Source organism: Hemitrygon akajei, chromosome 24 (genome assembly GCF_048418815.1).
Source record: "Hemitrygon akajei chromosome 24, sHemAka1.3, whole genome shotgun sequence".
Lineage (NCBI taxonomy): Eukaryota > Metazoa > Chordata > Chondrichthyes > Myliobatiformes > Dasyatidae > Hemitrygon > Hemitrygon akajei.
The window spans coordinates 1,254,355-1,270,591 of record NC_133147.1 but is presented as its reverse complement, the minus strand read 5'-3'; the positions used below and the strand labels follow the sequence as shown (position 1 = coordinate 1,270,591).

The 16,237-nt window shown below is 43.2% G+C and overlaps 1 protein-coding gene and 1 long non-coding RNA gene across 2 annotated transcripts in view; both read left to right on the top strand.

Annotated features, from left to right (window-relative positions):
* The window catches only part of LOC140715537 (cell adhesion molecule CEACAM5-like), an 89,705-nt gene extending 83,905 nt beyond the window's left edge, over window positions 1–5,800 (top strand). Inside the window, exons 13-14 of the mRNA XM_073027891.1 lie at window positions 3,730–3,819; window positions 5,682–5,800. Coding sequence (XP_072883992.1) covers window positions 3,730–3,819; window positions 5,682–5,800 — 209 coding nt within the window. The remainder of the gene's footprint in view (window positions 1–3,729; window positions 3,820–5,681) is intronic.
* A 2,490-nt stretch (window positions 5,801–8,290) lies between these two features.
* On the top strand, window positions 8,291–15,571 carry LOC140715559 (uncharacterized). The gene is made up of 5 exons (XR_012096157.1): window positions 8,291–8,318; window positions 9,713–9,762; window positions 13,694–13,734; window positions 13,960–14,059; window positions 14,637–15,571. It is a non-coding gene; the product is annotated as an uncharacterized lncRNA (long non-coding RNA).
* The last annotated feature ends 666 nt before the right edge of the window (window positions 15,572–16,237 follow it).

Sequence of the window (16,237 nt, the reverse complement as noted above, 5' to 3'; positions counted from 1 at the left end):
GTGCAAAGACGTACTGAATACAATTTCCGGTGATCAGGTTAGAGTTTAATTAGGGTTGTCGGGGGTTTTGCTGGGCGGTGTAGCTCGAGGAGCTGGACGGTCCTATTCCATGCTGTATATCTAAATAATGTAACAAGATGCTCGTGATATCTAATTTCGACCGACCGTGTGCTACATGCACTTTTGCTCTGATGCGCTGCTATAACGAAGTTCCTTGTACATCAAGATGGTCTTGATACCGACAAATGTGTCAGCAGTCTAGAATGTGTTACCAAACATTTCTACCTATATTCCTTTTAGTAAACAAAACCACATTAATGAAACGACTGGACACATATGAGCCATAATGAAATGTGCTAAGACTTTGCCTCCTTTGGGAATGAAATATAATCCGAAAAGTAGTTTATCTTTTGCATGTTAAATATTTCAGCATATTCTTTGAAAACTACAGAACCCTGTGAAGAGTGACACCAACAGTTAACATTGGATAGAATGTAGACAATTTTGAAGTTTCTTCGATAGATGCCTCACCTTATTCTGCTTTCTTGCTGAAAGCATGTGTCTGCAACAACCACCCTGACCTAATCTCGCCTATTTATCTGTTTTAGCAAAGTCCATTCAGCCATGGATTCCAGCTTTACCTGTCGTGGCCCTGGTGTTAATGTTTGGAGTATTGGGTGTTTACTGCTGGAAAAAAGGTAGGCGACACCAACGAATAAGAACCAATTGTACAGAAAGCAGGAAGAAGATAGTTTTCTCACTTCAAGTCAAGTCATTTTTTTGTCATTTCGCCCATAACTGCTGGTACAGTACACAGTAAAAATGAGACAATGTTTTTCAGGACCATGGTGCTACATGAAACAGTACAAAAACCAGACTGAACTACGTAAAAAAAAAACACAGAAAAAAATACTCTAAACTACAGAGCTACCCAGGACTGCAGAAAGTGCACAAAACAGTGCATGCATTACATTAAATAATAAGACAATAGGCACAGAAGAGTACAGTAAGTTCGTGTCAGTCCAGGCTCTGGGCATTGAGGAGTCTGAGAGCTTGGGGGAAGAAACTGTTACATGCTCTGGTCATCAGAGCCCAAATGCTTCGATGCCTCTTCCCAGATGGCAGGAGGGAGAAGAGTTTGTATGAGGGGTGCGAGGGGTCGTTCATAATGCTGTTTGCTTTGTGGATGCAGCGTGTGGTGTAAATGTCCGTAATGGCGGGAAGAGAGACCCCGATGATCCTCTCAGCTGACCTCACTATCCGCTGCAGGGTCTTGCGATCCGAGATGGTGCAATTCCCGAACCAGGCAGTGATGCAGCTGCTCAGGATGCTCTCAATACAACTCCTGTAGAATGTGATGAGGATGGGGGGTGGGAGATGGACTTTCCTCAGCCTTCGCAAAAAGTAGAGACGCTACTGGGCTTTCTTTGCTATGAAGCTGGTGTTGAGTCCCTCTTGTACTGGCCTGCCTCTCATCGCCTAAATGTAGGCCATAAATGTCAAAAGATTATAGATTGCCATGCTAAATATAAAAGGCTGAATTTACAGGAGATTTAATGTAAGGATGACAATAAAATGGACCACTCCTTCACATTTTAAGGACAAAAGTTCAGAGTCAGAATCAGATTTAATATTACCGACATTATCTTTTCATAAGATGGCTCTAAGTATCTGTCCGAATGTGGTAGGCACCTTAGTCAATTGGCTCGGGTTTGCACACTTGTCACAACCTTGTCCGGTAGATGCATACCTTGGCCCCGTTTTCGTTTTTGAGTATCTGTGGCATTGGCAGTTCACTATTTTATATACTCACATCTTCATTACGTGCTTGATCGACATAACACTGAAAAACTGTAAACTCAACTTAAACAGATCTCTCTCTCTCTCTCTCTCTCTCTCTCTCTCTCTCTCTCTCTCTCTCTCTCTCTCTCTCTCTCTCTCTCTCTCTCTCTCTCTCTCTCTCTCTCTCTCTCTCTCTCTCTCTCTCTCTCTCTCTCTCGCTCTCGCTCTCGCTCTCTCTCTTTCTCTCTCATATTATATTTTCTCTCTTATAATTCTCAAATTCTCAAATAAAATTAGGTCATTCTATTTGGGTCATCGAGTCTGCTCAACCACTTCATCACGGCTGATCCATTTTTCCTCTCAGGCCCAATCTCCTGCCCTCTCACTATTTCCATTCATGCCCTAACTAATCAAGAATCTATCAACCACTTCCTTAATATACATAAAGACTTGGCCTCCTCAGTTGTCTGCAGCAACGAATTCCACAGATTCACCACTCTCTGGCTAAAGAAATCCCTTTTCACCTCCGTTCTGAAAGGACGCCCCTCTGTTCTGAGGTTGTGTCCTCTGGTCTTAGAATCTTCCACTACAGAAAACATTCACACATTCACACACATACACACAAACGCACAAACACACTTTCTCTCTATCTATCTCTCTCTCTCTCACACACACACACACACACACACACACGTATACTCGCTCTCTAACTGCTTGTCTCTGTCTGACTGACTGTCTCTGTCTGTCTAGCTGTCTCTGACTCCATCTCTCACAAACACAATATACTCTGTTTTCTCCTCTGTCTGCCTCTCTCTATCCCTCTCTCTTTCTCCCACTCCCTCTCTCCCTCTCTTCCTCTCTCCCCAACCTACCTCCCTCACATCGACAACTGCAAGAAAAGTATGAACATTATAACATTGAAAAGTAGCAGTGCACGGAGTCATCATGCAGATCTTCGAAGCCCAGTTCATCAAGTCCTGAGTCCGATTATGCCCCAGTATTTCTGACAGGTTGTTGATGGGGTTACCCCTTCCTTTCGCTAGCCTACAGGTCACCCTTGGGCAAGGTGCTCCACCTGCCTAGACCACCCACCCCTCCCCCCCCCCCCCCCCCGATCAGCTCATCTGAAATCTGAAGCCACGGGAGCGGTGGTGGATGGTCGTAAGAGCAGCAGGTACAGATCACAAGTCCTGGTTATGCGAGCACTGACGCCAGGCAAACAATCTCAGAAGGATATTGATTATGGCTAGGGTCACCCATCTTGTGAAGACACTGTCCAGAAGAAGGCAATGGCAAACCACTGAGGTGGATAAATGTTCTGACAACTATGACGATGGATAGACTGTGATCGCTCTCGCAATACGACACAGCACAAGATCGTGTTAATGATCACCACAATAATCCAGTTCTGACGATGGGTTTTCTACTTGAAATCTAACGGCAAAGTCCCAGCATCTAAGTGATGTTTATCTATTTTCTTTTTCTTTTCTGTTAGTTGACTTAATTTCAATCTCATTCTCACCTTAGGGCCATGGTTGTATTAATCAAACAATTGTGGATTTGGTCAGGATTTTATTCTGTGGGAAGAAGTAGGAATTGCTAATGTTCACACAAGCCTGCTGTTCTCTGTATGGCTCTTTGATGCTTCTTTTAAACTTCTTTTAAATCTCCGTATAATTTACAGGGAAGTCCAGAGGCCGCGGAGAATTCAGGTGAGAACATGATTTCGGCAGAACTAAATGTATATGACATTCATATTCAAATGTTGGGTAAAGTTTTAGAATTCAGATCATCATCTCGAAATGCTTTTACCCGGTATTCAGGGGTGTCAATTGTAGAGTGGTGTCAGGGCGCAAATGAATTCGCTTTTGATCATTGACCCCAGTGGCAGCTCCCGAAAGAGTCTCTCCAAATAGATCACATGCTCCACATTGACTCCTCTTGCAGCGTTTCCGCAGAGTAAGAACGGCAACGGAGCAGTATGGTTCAGCGCTTATATTGTGTATGCTAATGATGGTACACGATGGACAACACACGGTATGAGATCCAGGAAATGCACCCGCCGAAACGAAAGGCATGCACATTTGAAATATCCGCAAAAGAAAATACATCCCGCATGTAGGAGGCCTAATCGATTGACTGCGCAATCAATAGTCCGCACACGCACTCGCTACATTATCAGAATCGATCTGATACGGTCATTAATTAATTCTTGATGACTTTTCTCGTTATTTACCTTCCCAGATTTTGATTTTTCACTCCTTTGTGGGATCTTAATGTGCTTTCTCCATTTGTTTATCGTTCATTTTGCTCTTAATACAATTTTATTCGCTTTCCTCTTAATACCATTTCGACCTCTTCCACTCACCTCTCTCTCTCGCTCCACTTTTCAAGCCACAATCTTTCCACGTCCTCTTCCCACCTCGATCTCATATGATACACCTCTGGCCGTTATCCAATTGTAGTTTTTGAAAGCAGTAAAGGTCTTACATCGATTGACTGAAGTCAGAATTGCCCAAGCGTTACATGCTAATATTGAGAATATTCCCTGAGTCATCGCAAGTTCAAGTCAAGTTGAACATCAAGTTTATTGTCATTTTAACCATGTACATGTATACCGCCAAACGAGACAATCTCCTTCCGGACCAAGACGCACAGTAGAGTATATATACTTTAACTCACCCACAACACACAAAAATTGCGTATTACCACAAATAAGTTAGCAAATAATAAGATGCATTTACTACACAAGTTAACGAGGTAAACAGTATATCGCCAACTGGTGCTTCATACATGATGAAACCTGTGTGGTGACAGAGACTGCCATACTTTTGTTCTTCCCATCCGTCATGTTTGTCCGGATAATATCTGTATTCTAATTCTTTGCATTGCATCATAATCACAGGGGACCCTTGGGCTTGCGCAACATTGACGCACTTAAGTCTTCCACCGTTTGTAAAGTGCACCACACTTCCAATCGCCCGCTAACATTTCAAATGCATTTTCTTCTCGTTTAATCACATCTGTCCCTGTTGGGGACAACTCACTAATCGCGCAGTCGCTTATCAACCAGATAGATCTCCTGCAATTTCTTTCCAGCCACCATCAGTATCTTTGCGGTATTTTCCAATTAAAGTAAGTTGACTTGTAAATTTATGTTCCTTTCAGGGCCGCTTCACCTCCTAAAGACGGTCCCAATAACACTGACAATGTCGCATGTAAGTATTGCGTAACATCTAGATTTTCACGAGATTCAATTTCATTTTGTTTGTCGTTTCATAAAGTACAGCGAGCGGGTGGTGTTATCAGAATGCAAATGACGTTACAACGTGCTTACAATCCTGTGAGTACGCTATGAACTGTGTTCAGGATCCAATATCTGGAATTAACATTTTGCTCTCTCAGCAAAAAGAGCAGAATACTTCACAAATTTTATGCCAGGCGCTCAATTAGCAACCTGAGGGAACGAAAGAAGCCGATCACATATAATGCGGAAGAAAGAAATATGGGAAATGCTGAAATAGGTCAGGAGGTCCGTCAACACCAGTGGGAATGAATCTCATCTGAAATGTTCACCTTCTTCCCACTTCTATGGTTACTGACTGGGCTGCTAAGTATTTGCGTCCATTCCCCTTTTTGCAGAATTGCAGCGTCGACATTCTATATTTTTTTCATAAATAAACATCTATGCGAATGAGATGGATCTACAGCGCCCTCCGTTGTTCAAATGAAATGTGGAGGGAAATTGAAGCATGGGAACAGCGCTGAAATTGTCAAAATTCAGCGCTGGAATTCGAGGTCGAACCCGGTACTGAAGACTATGAGGCATCATCTGCGCTACGCGTTATGCACAGTTCACTGGTGTTGATTTGTGAGAGCTTGTTGGTGTTCCAATTCAGATCCGTTCAAAATCATCCAACGGGATTTCATCACGCGCATTGGAAATGGAAATGAGAGCAGCTGTGAGGATGGAAAAGGGATTCCTGAAGTTTTGTTTAGACGAATGGACTGGGACTAAACATGGCGGGCTACAGTTTACAATGTGTAAGGCTAAGAGCATATCCTCATCTGAAAACAACACAGAAATATTGAAAATTCTGTCGAATGATATCCTTGATGATTTGTTGAATGTTGAGTCTAAGACAGGGTGAAGTTCCACGTGCATTTGTTATCCTTCTTTTCAACACGCAGAGAGCCAACATTTTTATTGGACTGTCAGAAATACAGATAGAAATATTTTGTTCTGTGTTACAAGAAAGTTGTAGTAGTGCAGTTGTAATAAATACATTGCATTCCGCTTAATTGGGACACATCGTGACCACTACGTTTTGGCCGAATTAAGCGACATGGTGTCTCAGATAAGCTAAAGGGATACTGGCAATTCTCTCGATTACCTTTTGTTCTTTCAGAGTTGTCCCACATAAGCTGCCACTCTGATTAAACGGTGGCCCGTTCATCCTTAACTAGATTTATATGCGTCCTTTCTGAAAATATAACATGCAGATGTCGTTCCTTAATTCAACCTATATATTTACTCCTGAGAGAGATTGTACTGATTCCTCATCAGAGCCGTTTCTGGGATGGGTGGACTTTGATCCAGTATCATCTGAGCCTCTACTCTTTAGTATTTAGAATATTCTGAGATGACCTCTTTGTATATTTTTATTTTATTTATTTAGAGAGACAGCACCATTACAGCCTCTTCTGCCGCAATAAGCCTACACCGTCCCATTACACTCATGTCAGCAATTAAACCTCCTCACCCGTATTTCTTTGTATTGTGGGAGGAAACCCACATGGTTATGGACAGAACGTACAGACTCCTTACAGACAGCGGTGGGAAATGCACCCTGGTCGTTGGGCCTGTAAAGTTACATACTAACTGCTACGCTGATGTGTTATCCAAAGAAGGTTTGACAAGGTAGAAACGCTGAAAAAGAAACTCTTGGCTGTGTTGTCTGGAAATCCACTTTAAAGTGGGATTGTTTTCCCACTTTAATCCCTCTTAAGCTTGCCTAACGCTCATCGCCCAAATGTGGACAATAAATAGAAAAAGATTATGGACTGCCATGCGAAATAGAAAAGGCTGAATTTACAGGAGATGTAATGTAAGGATGACAATGAAATGGACAATTCCTTCACAGTTTAAGGACAGAAGTTCAGAGTCAGAATCAGGTTTAATATTACAAACATCATCTTTTCCAAAGATGGCTCTCAGTATCAATCCGAACGTGATAGGCACCTTAGTTGATTATCTTGGGTTTTCACACTTGTCACATCCTTATCAGGTAAGTGCATACCTTGGCCCCGTTTTTCGTTTTTGAGTATCTATGGCTTTAACAGTTCACTATTTCATATACCTTCATCTTCATTACGTGCTTGGTAGACATGACACTGAAAAACTGTAACCTCAATTTATACAGACCTCACTCTCTCTAACGCATGCGCGTGCGCGCGCACACACACACACACACACACACACACACACACACACACACACACACACACACACACACACACACACACACACACACACACACACACACTCACTCACTCACTCACTCACTCACTCACTCAGTCTCTCTCTATCTGTCTATTTGTCCCTGTCTTCATCTCTCACCAACACAATATACTCTGTCTTCTCTCGCTGTCGGCCTCGGCCTCTCCCACTCTCTCTCTCTCTCTCTACCACTCCCTCTCCCTCTCTCCCCACCCCACCTCTGTTTCCCTCATGTCAACAACTGCAAGAAAAATATGAACTTTATGACATGGAAAGTTGACAGTGCGCCCAGATCGTCATGCAGAACTTGGAAGCCCAGGTCATCGAGTCCTGAGTCCGATTATGTACAGTATTTTTCACAAGTTGCTGACGGGGTGGCTCCCTCCTTCCGCTAGCCTGCAGGTCACCGTTGGGCAATGTGCTCCACTTGCCTAGACCATCCTCCCACCGACCCCCCCCCCCCCCCCCCCACGATCAGGTCAACATGGGAGCGGTGATGAATAGCCGTAAGTGTAGCTGGTACAGATCACAAGTCCTGCTTATGCGAGCACTGACGCCAGGCAAACAATCTCAGAAGGGTATTGATTATGGCTAGGGTCACCCATCTTGTGAAGACACTGTCCAGAAGAAGGCAATGACAAACCACTGAGATGGATAAATGTTCCGACAACTATGACCATGGATAGACCGTGATCGCTCTCGCAATATGACACAGCACATAATCGTGTTGATGATAGCCGCAATAATCCAGTCCGATGATGGGTTTTCCAACATCTTAGCCATATTTTGACTGTTTTCCTTTTCTTTTCTGTTAGTTGATTTAATTTCAATCTCTTTCTCACCTTAGGGGCCATGCTTGTATTCTTCAAACAATTGTGGATTTGGTCCCGATTTTATTCTGTGCGAAGACGCATGAATTGCAAATGTTCACGCTAGCCTGCTGTTCTCCATGTGGCTCGTTACTGCTTCTTTTTTTAAAATTCTTTTTATTCTCCGTTTAATTTACAGGGAAGTCCAAAGGTCGCGCAGAATTCAGGTGAGAACATGATTTCGTTGGGGAAAGTTTTAGAATTCAGAGCGTCATCTCGAAATGCTTTTACCTGATATTCAGGAGTGTCAATTGTAGAGTGGTGTCATGACGCAAATGAATTCCCGTTTGATCATTGACCCCAGTGGCAGCTCCCTGAAGCGTCTCTCCAAATAAATCACATGCTCTACGTTGGCCTCTCTCTCTCGCGAGTTTCCGCAGAGTAAGAACGGCAATGGAGCAGTATGGTTCAACGTTTATATTGTGTCATGTTAGTGACGGTACACGATGGACACCTCACGGTATGAGATCCAGGAACCGCGCCCACCGAAACTAAAGACATGCACATTTCTGCAAAAGAAAATACATCCCGCATGTAGGAGGCCTAACCGATTGACTGTGCAATCAATAGTCCGCATACACACTCGCTGCATTATCAGAATCGATCTGATACGGTTCATAATTAATTCTTGCTGACTTCCCTCATTATTTACCTTCTCAGTTTTTGATTATTCACTTCTTTGTGGGATCTTAATGTGCTTTCTCCATTTGTTTATCATTCGCTTTCCTCTTAATACCATTTCGACCTCTTCCACTCACCTCTCTCTCTCGCTCCACTTTTCAAGCCACAATCTTTCCACATCCTCTTCCCGCCTTGATCTCGTATGGTACACCTCTGGCCGTTATCCGATTGTAGTTTTTGAAAGCACTAAAGGTCTTACATCGATTGACTGAAGTCAGAATTGCCCAAGCGTTACATGCTAATATTGAGAATACTCCCTGAGTCATCCCAAGTTCAAGTCACGTTGAACATCAAGTTTATTGTCATTTTAACCATGTACATGTATATACCGCCAAACGAGACAATGTTCTTCCAGATCAAGGCGCACAGTAGAGTACATATACTTTAACTCACCCACAACACACATAAAATATATATTACCGTAAATAAATTAGCAAATAATAAGATGCATTGTAAACACAGGATAACATTGTAAACAGTATGTCGATAACTGGCGCTTCATACATGATGAGACCTGTGTGGTGACAGGGACTGGCATAGCTTTGCTCTTCCCATCCCTCATGCTCGTATGGACAATATCTGTAGTCTCATTCTTTGCATTGCATCATAGTCACAGGGTAACCTTGAGTACGCCTAACAGTGGCACACTTTAGTTTTCCGCTGTTTGGAAAGCGCACCATACTTAGATTTTTCCGTTAACATTCACAACGGCACATTATTCTTCCTTAGTCATATCTGTCATGTTGAAGACAACTCCGTTATCGCTCAGTCTACAAATCAACCAGATAGATCTCCTGTAACTTCCTTCGCGTCATCTTTAATACCTTTGCGGTATTCTCCAGATAAAATAAGTTGACCTGCAAATTTATGCTCCTTTCAGGGCCGCTCCATCTCCTGAACACGGTCCGAATGACAATGACAATATCGTATGTAAGTATTGTGTGACATATAGATTTTGCACAATATTTTAATTTTATTTTAATGTCGTGTTATGAAGTACAGCGAGCATGTGATGTTATCAGAATGCAAGTGACATTGCAACGTGCTGGCAGTCTTGTGAGTACGCTATGAACTGTGTTCAGAATCCAATATCAGGTATTAACATTGTGCTCTCTCAGCAAAAAAGCGACGAATACTTCATAAATTTTGTGCCTGGAGCTCAATTAGCAACCTAAGGGAACGAAAGAAGATCACACATAATGCAGAGGAAAGTAGTATATTGAAAATACTGGAATAACTTAGGAGGTCCGTCAGCACCTGTGAAATGAATCATCTGAAATACTGACCTTTTTGCTATTTCCATGGTTACTGGCTGAGCTGCTGAGTATTTGCGCCCCTTCCGCACTTTGCAGAATTACAGCGCTGACATTATTCTATTTTGTCATAAATAGACATCTATGCGAATGGGAGGAATTTAAAGCACCCTCTACTTTTCAAGTGAAACGTGGGAGGAAATTGAAACATGGGAGCAATGGTGCGCTGTTGAAATTGCCCAAAGACAGCGCTGGAATTTGAGGTCGAACCGGTACTGATGTCTATGAGGCATCACCTGTGCTATGCTATGATGCGGCTGTCAAAGCGTTATGCACACTTCATTAATGTTAGTTTATTGAGAGCTTATTGGGTGTTCTGATTCAGATCCGTTCAAAATCATCTAACCGGATTTCATCACGTGCTTTGGAAGTGGAAATGAGAGTAGCTGTGAGGATGGAAAGGGATTCCTCAAGTTTTGTTTAGACAAATGGACTGGGATTAAACATAGCTGGCTACAATTTACAATGTGTAAGATAGAGAGCATATCCTCTTCTGAAAACAATGCAGAAATATTGGAAATCGTGTCGAATTAATTCCTTGAATGGTTTGTTGAATGTTCAGTCTAAGGCAGGGTGAAATTCCACTTGCTCGTTGTCCTGTACAACACGCAGAGAGCCTGCATATTTATTGGACAGTCAGATATATAGATAGAAATATTTTGTTCTCTGTTCCAATAAAGTTGTAGTAGTGCAGTTGTAGTTAATAAAGTGCGATCTGCAAAATTGAAACACATCGTGGCCACTACGTTTTGGCCTAAATAAGCAGTAGGCCCAAATAAACTCAAGGGATCCTGGTAATTCTCTCGATTAGCTTGTGTTCTTCAAGAGTTGTCCCAAATCAGCTGTGCCTCTGATTAAATGGTGACCCGTATATATTTAACTAGATTTATATGTGTCATTTCTGAGAAGAAAAACATGCAGATGTCGTTCTTTAACTGAACATATATTTATTCCTGAGGGAGATAGTAGTGATTCCTCATCATTCCGGTTTCTGGGATGAGCAGACAATGATAGAATATCCTCTGAGCTTCTACTCTTTAGAACTTAGAATATTCTGAAATGATCTCCTTGCATATTTGCATGTATTTGGAGATACAACACGGTTCTGGAACAACGAGGCTGCGCCGCTCAATTACACCTATGTCATCAATTAACCTTCTCAACCGTATTTCTGTGGTATGTGGGAGGAAACCAGAGCACCGGGAGGAACACCACATGGTTATGGACCGAACATATAAAGTCCTTACAGACAGCGGTGGGAAATACACTGATGTGCTGTCCTATGAAGGTTCGACAGGGTAGAAACGCTGAAAAAGAAATTGTTCTCTGTGTTGTCTGGAATAAGTAGGTGGAAAGTCAACACAAGCGGGCTGATATCGTTAGTCATTTCCTTACTCCCTGACTCAAAGCACGACGATATTATCGAATCGCCAGTCCTGGAGGGTTTGTAGGTCTCAGACACACATTGCATTCACAACTCGCTGCCGTTCTGGATGTGATATTGGTAGAGAACAGGGTAGTTGTGTTGAAATTGATTATCAGTCATGATGTTATTGAAATGGTCCCCTCCCGCTCTGGCTTCTTTTCGCAATCTGAAGAGGCAGCAAACACAATAGATGAGGAGATCCATCGGCTATTCATAACATAAAAGGTGGGCATTCGTCCTACAACTCCAACTCTTCCTGTCTTTCTGTCTGTCTGTTTCACTCTCTATCACTCCGCCTCTATGTGTGTGTGTCTCTCCCTCCTTCTCCAGCTCTCTTTTTCTTACACACACAAGCGCATGCACACACACATCTATATATATATACACACACACTAACAAGCACATTCGCTCTCCATCTCTTTCTCATCCTCTCCCTCACACACCTGCAGACACACAATCACCCCTCACACACAGTCTCTCTCTCTCCCTCTCTCTGTCTCACCTTCTATTCTATATTCTCTCTTCTCTCGTCCTCTCCCTCTCTCTTCTCACTCCTCCCTCTCTCTACTTTCTCTCCCTATTTCTCTCTCTCTCATTCTCTATCCCTCCCTATATCTCTCTCCCTCTGTGTCTCCAGCTCGATACATTTTTTGTGTCAATATTCAAACGTCATCAACTTGTTCCATTATGAAGCCAGTTAGCCTAACTTTAGTGGTTGAGGTTAGGGAGATTAAGCATGAGTCAAGCATTATTAAGGTCGAGTTTTCCGGGTACTTGGAAGCCAAATAATTATTATGTAGGCCGAATGGGGAAATCTTGCGTGACAAGCCTGCAGGAATTCTTTGAGGAATTCTCAAAGAAATGAGAATCGGTGAATGTTCAGAAGGCCGTTGACAAGATCTGAACGTAAGATCCATGGTATATAAGAAAACATAGCATGGTCAAAAGGTCCTGCTTCGCATTGTAACGCTGAATAAAATAAATACTTAAATATTGGCTGACCGGCAGGGGTCAAAGAGTTAGAATGGGGGGGGGGCTTTCTGGTTGGCCCCTCCAAGAGCAGCACAATCTTGTAGGATTTGGTGCCTTGTGTGCCTCAATGACCCAGGGACCTATGTTCGCTGGAGTCAGAACTTTATGCTTTGGCTCACCTTGTCCAAAGAGGACAAGGAGTAGAGGCCATACTAAGGATGGTCCACCTGTCCTCCAGGTTCAGGAGTTCAGTTCAGGGTTAACAAACCTGACTGGTTAACCCTTTTTTCGGAAATAGCAATGAAGAATCCTTCTATATCTGTGTGCGACTGAACACTCTGAACCACACCTGGGGCAGTGTAACGGGCAGTAAGCAATTAAGTTTCTGATTGGCTGCCAGTGAGGGTTTGTGTACCAGAGGGGTTGCTGTTGGAGCCATTTGTTTTCACATTATTAGTTAATAATATGGATAGCGGAACTGGTGGCTTTTGGACCATGCTTGCGGAAGATAGGAAAATAGGTGGAAGGGCAGGCAGTGTGAGGAAATAAGGAGTCTTCAGGGGGATTTGGACAGATTATGAGTGCAGGGAAGTGCATAAAACTGGGATAATACGGGATTTTGTTATGAATGGGATGGTGATTCTGTGCAATTCTTTGCCAAGGACGGCTGTGCACACGAAGTGATTGGCTATAGCCAACGCGGAGCTTGGAAGGTTGTTCATTAGGATGAGCGTCAAAGGTTACTGAGTGGAAGAAGAACGGGATGGGGAGGAAAAATAAATCAACCATAAACGAATCGCACTGAGAGGGGCCAAATGGCCTTATTCTGCTTCAATGCCTGAAGGCAAACCGCAAAATCTCCGACAACCACGGCACGCAGAGGTTCCCAAATAGACCAGATAGCCGTTCATGATGCCGGGAACGCAGCTGCCTCAACTTTTGTTCACAATTCAGTCCTGACCTCCGGCGCTGTATGTCTCTAGTTTGCACGTCCTTTCTTTAGGGTGATCCCATTTCTTTCCTCCTGCAAAAATACGCGTGGAGGTTTATGGTTTAATTGGACCTGCAACAGGACCGCATCTAACCACGCTTTTATAGATGTTGAATGTAGTATTTTAACCATTGATGCCTTGATTTTAATTTTGTACAGATGCTGATCTTAAGTTAGCACCGCGAACAAAGAAACAAAAAGTGAGTTGAAAATCCTCCTTTTGTTGTAATTTATGATTTGCGTCCTTTCTTTGAGAGAGTTGTCTATTCATCTTCGGGCTGCCCAGTAGGTTTCTTCCAGCATTATGTTTGAAAATGCATGCATTTTTTTTTTATAAAGAAATTTGAATGGAACATCATACTAACATGGAGAAGTGAATTACATGAATACGTCCAAATGATTCACTAACGAATTTTGACATTCAGGGCAAGAAAAAACGCTTTGAAACCCACGCCGATGACAGCACGGTCTATGCAGAAATCAAGCTGTAGAAGGGACAACAGGCTTCTCGATATTCACCAATAGGTAAGGTGCCGATCAAGACCATGATCAAGTGGAATTTGGACTGCCCCATTTTACCCACCAATATTTACTAGTTGCAAACAGTTTTGAAATGAGTGAAGAAGGCAAATTCATCTTACCTTCCTGACAATCCATTGAAGACATAGCACAAAGACACACCTATGTGCCTTGCGAACTGGTCACCAGCTAATTCATTGTTTCATTCATTGTTTCTCAAGTAATCTGACGTCTGTGTTCCCGGATGATAGAAAAAAAGAGAACTGGGGAAAAGGTTCAAACTCGTGGATTCCGTCCCACCATTTAACACTGCCATAGATAAACACACACAAAAGTCTGGAGGAACTCAGGATGCTGTCTGGCCTGCTGAGTTTCTCCAGCATTTTGTGGGTGTTGCTCAGACTCCTGGCATCTGCAGATTTTCTCTTGACTGCCATAGATAATCCCATATTTGAATTACATTTTGCCATCTCCATTGCAATAGGAGTGGGAGGAGCTAAAGATGGCGCCAGAAGTTTTTCCGGATCTGACCTAAACAGTTTAATTTTTCTCTACTCGTGTCTCTTTTTTTCTCCTTTTCAAGGTGGCTGGGATCCTGTCGGAGACCATAATTTGCAGCTGCAGCTCAAACTACGGTTCTACATGGCTGGTGGGTTCTTGCTTTCGGAACTCGCCGAGCGTCCTGGCGTTTCGATGTTTCGATGTTTCGTCGCGCATCTTCGCGATGAGACCCTGAGGACGGCAAGACTCCTCGCCGTTGTCGTCGACTGAAACGTCGCGGGAGATTGAAACACCGAGACAGCTGATAGTGTGCGTAGCCTTTCGAGGTCCCTGCAGTCGAGAAATCTCTGTCGCGCTCTTTCTCACACACACACAGATACACACCCATATGCACATACTCTCTCACACACAGCGACACCCAAATATACACTGTTTCTGCCTCTCCGTCACTCACTCTCACACTCTCTCTCCCCTCCCACGCACACACTCGCTTTCTCACACACACACACCCATACACTCTGTCTCTGCCCCCACTTCCTGTCTCTCTCTCTCACACACACACACGTCCATAAATACTGTCTTTGCCTCTCTCTCCTCCTCCTCCCCACACACACACACGCACACACTCGCATTCTCTCACACACGCCCATTAGATCGATCTCTCTCTGTCTCTTTCTCTCCCGTGAGAGTCTGATGGTCTTCGAGTCGGGGGCCTGTACAAGCGACCCGTCAAATTGTAACATCAAAACTGCGAGCTATTGGTGTCCACTTTCGTGTGGCAGAAGCGATGACTCCCTGTCACCCACATTTGTGAGAGAGTGAGACACAGAGACTGTTTGAGATGTCGAAATGTTTGAATGGACAGTAGCTTTTGATGAACTCTAGATCATGGTCTCTGGAAGCTTCACTATTGCTTTCCTGGTGGGTGCTGGAGGGTTGATGTTTTTTGCTGTAGCAAGCGAAGCTAGGGGAGGGGGGAGAAATGCTGAATCTTTTGCTGCTGCTTCTGCGTGGGTGGGGGGGTATTTTTCTGTCCATTATTTGGGGTTTTCGCAGTTTTGTAGATGCCTGCAAAGAGTAAGAGTTTCAGGTTGCATCCTGAATACGTTTTCTGATATTAAATTGAACCATTAATATCTCTCATACCTTCTGTGCAGCTCATTTGGACTCGGATCCAAGTCCGTTGCATCAGGAACAGGCCATGGAGCCTGATTCAGATTCATATTAAGATTCAGGTTCAGAATAATTTTTTTATAGCACTGTACACTTAAACATACAGTGAAGTATGCCGCTTGCGTTAAGAGCCATCACAGTATTTCAGTCCCAGAATTTGAATTCAGATTTTGTAATGAAATACGGTAATGGAAGCAGTCCATTACGTCATGGCGCCAGGCCAATCACTGATCAGGATAGTGGTTGATCATTTCTTTCGGCGCCACCTCATGGTGCTAATCCAATATCACTGGATACAACTACCTGTCGACCCGAAATCCAAATGACTTTACTCCATTGTCTAATTTGTGATTCGACACCCACAGTTGTGTAGAAACTTATTCCAAAAGCAGTCCTAAGTCAAAATCGAGGAAAAAAAGCTAGGTACACATGCAACGATTTTCAGATGCAATAATAACCCCAGATTAAATTGATGGCAACTGAACATAATTTATTAGTTGTATGATACTC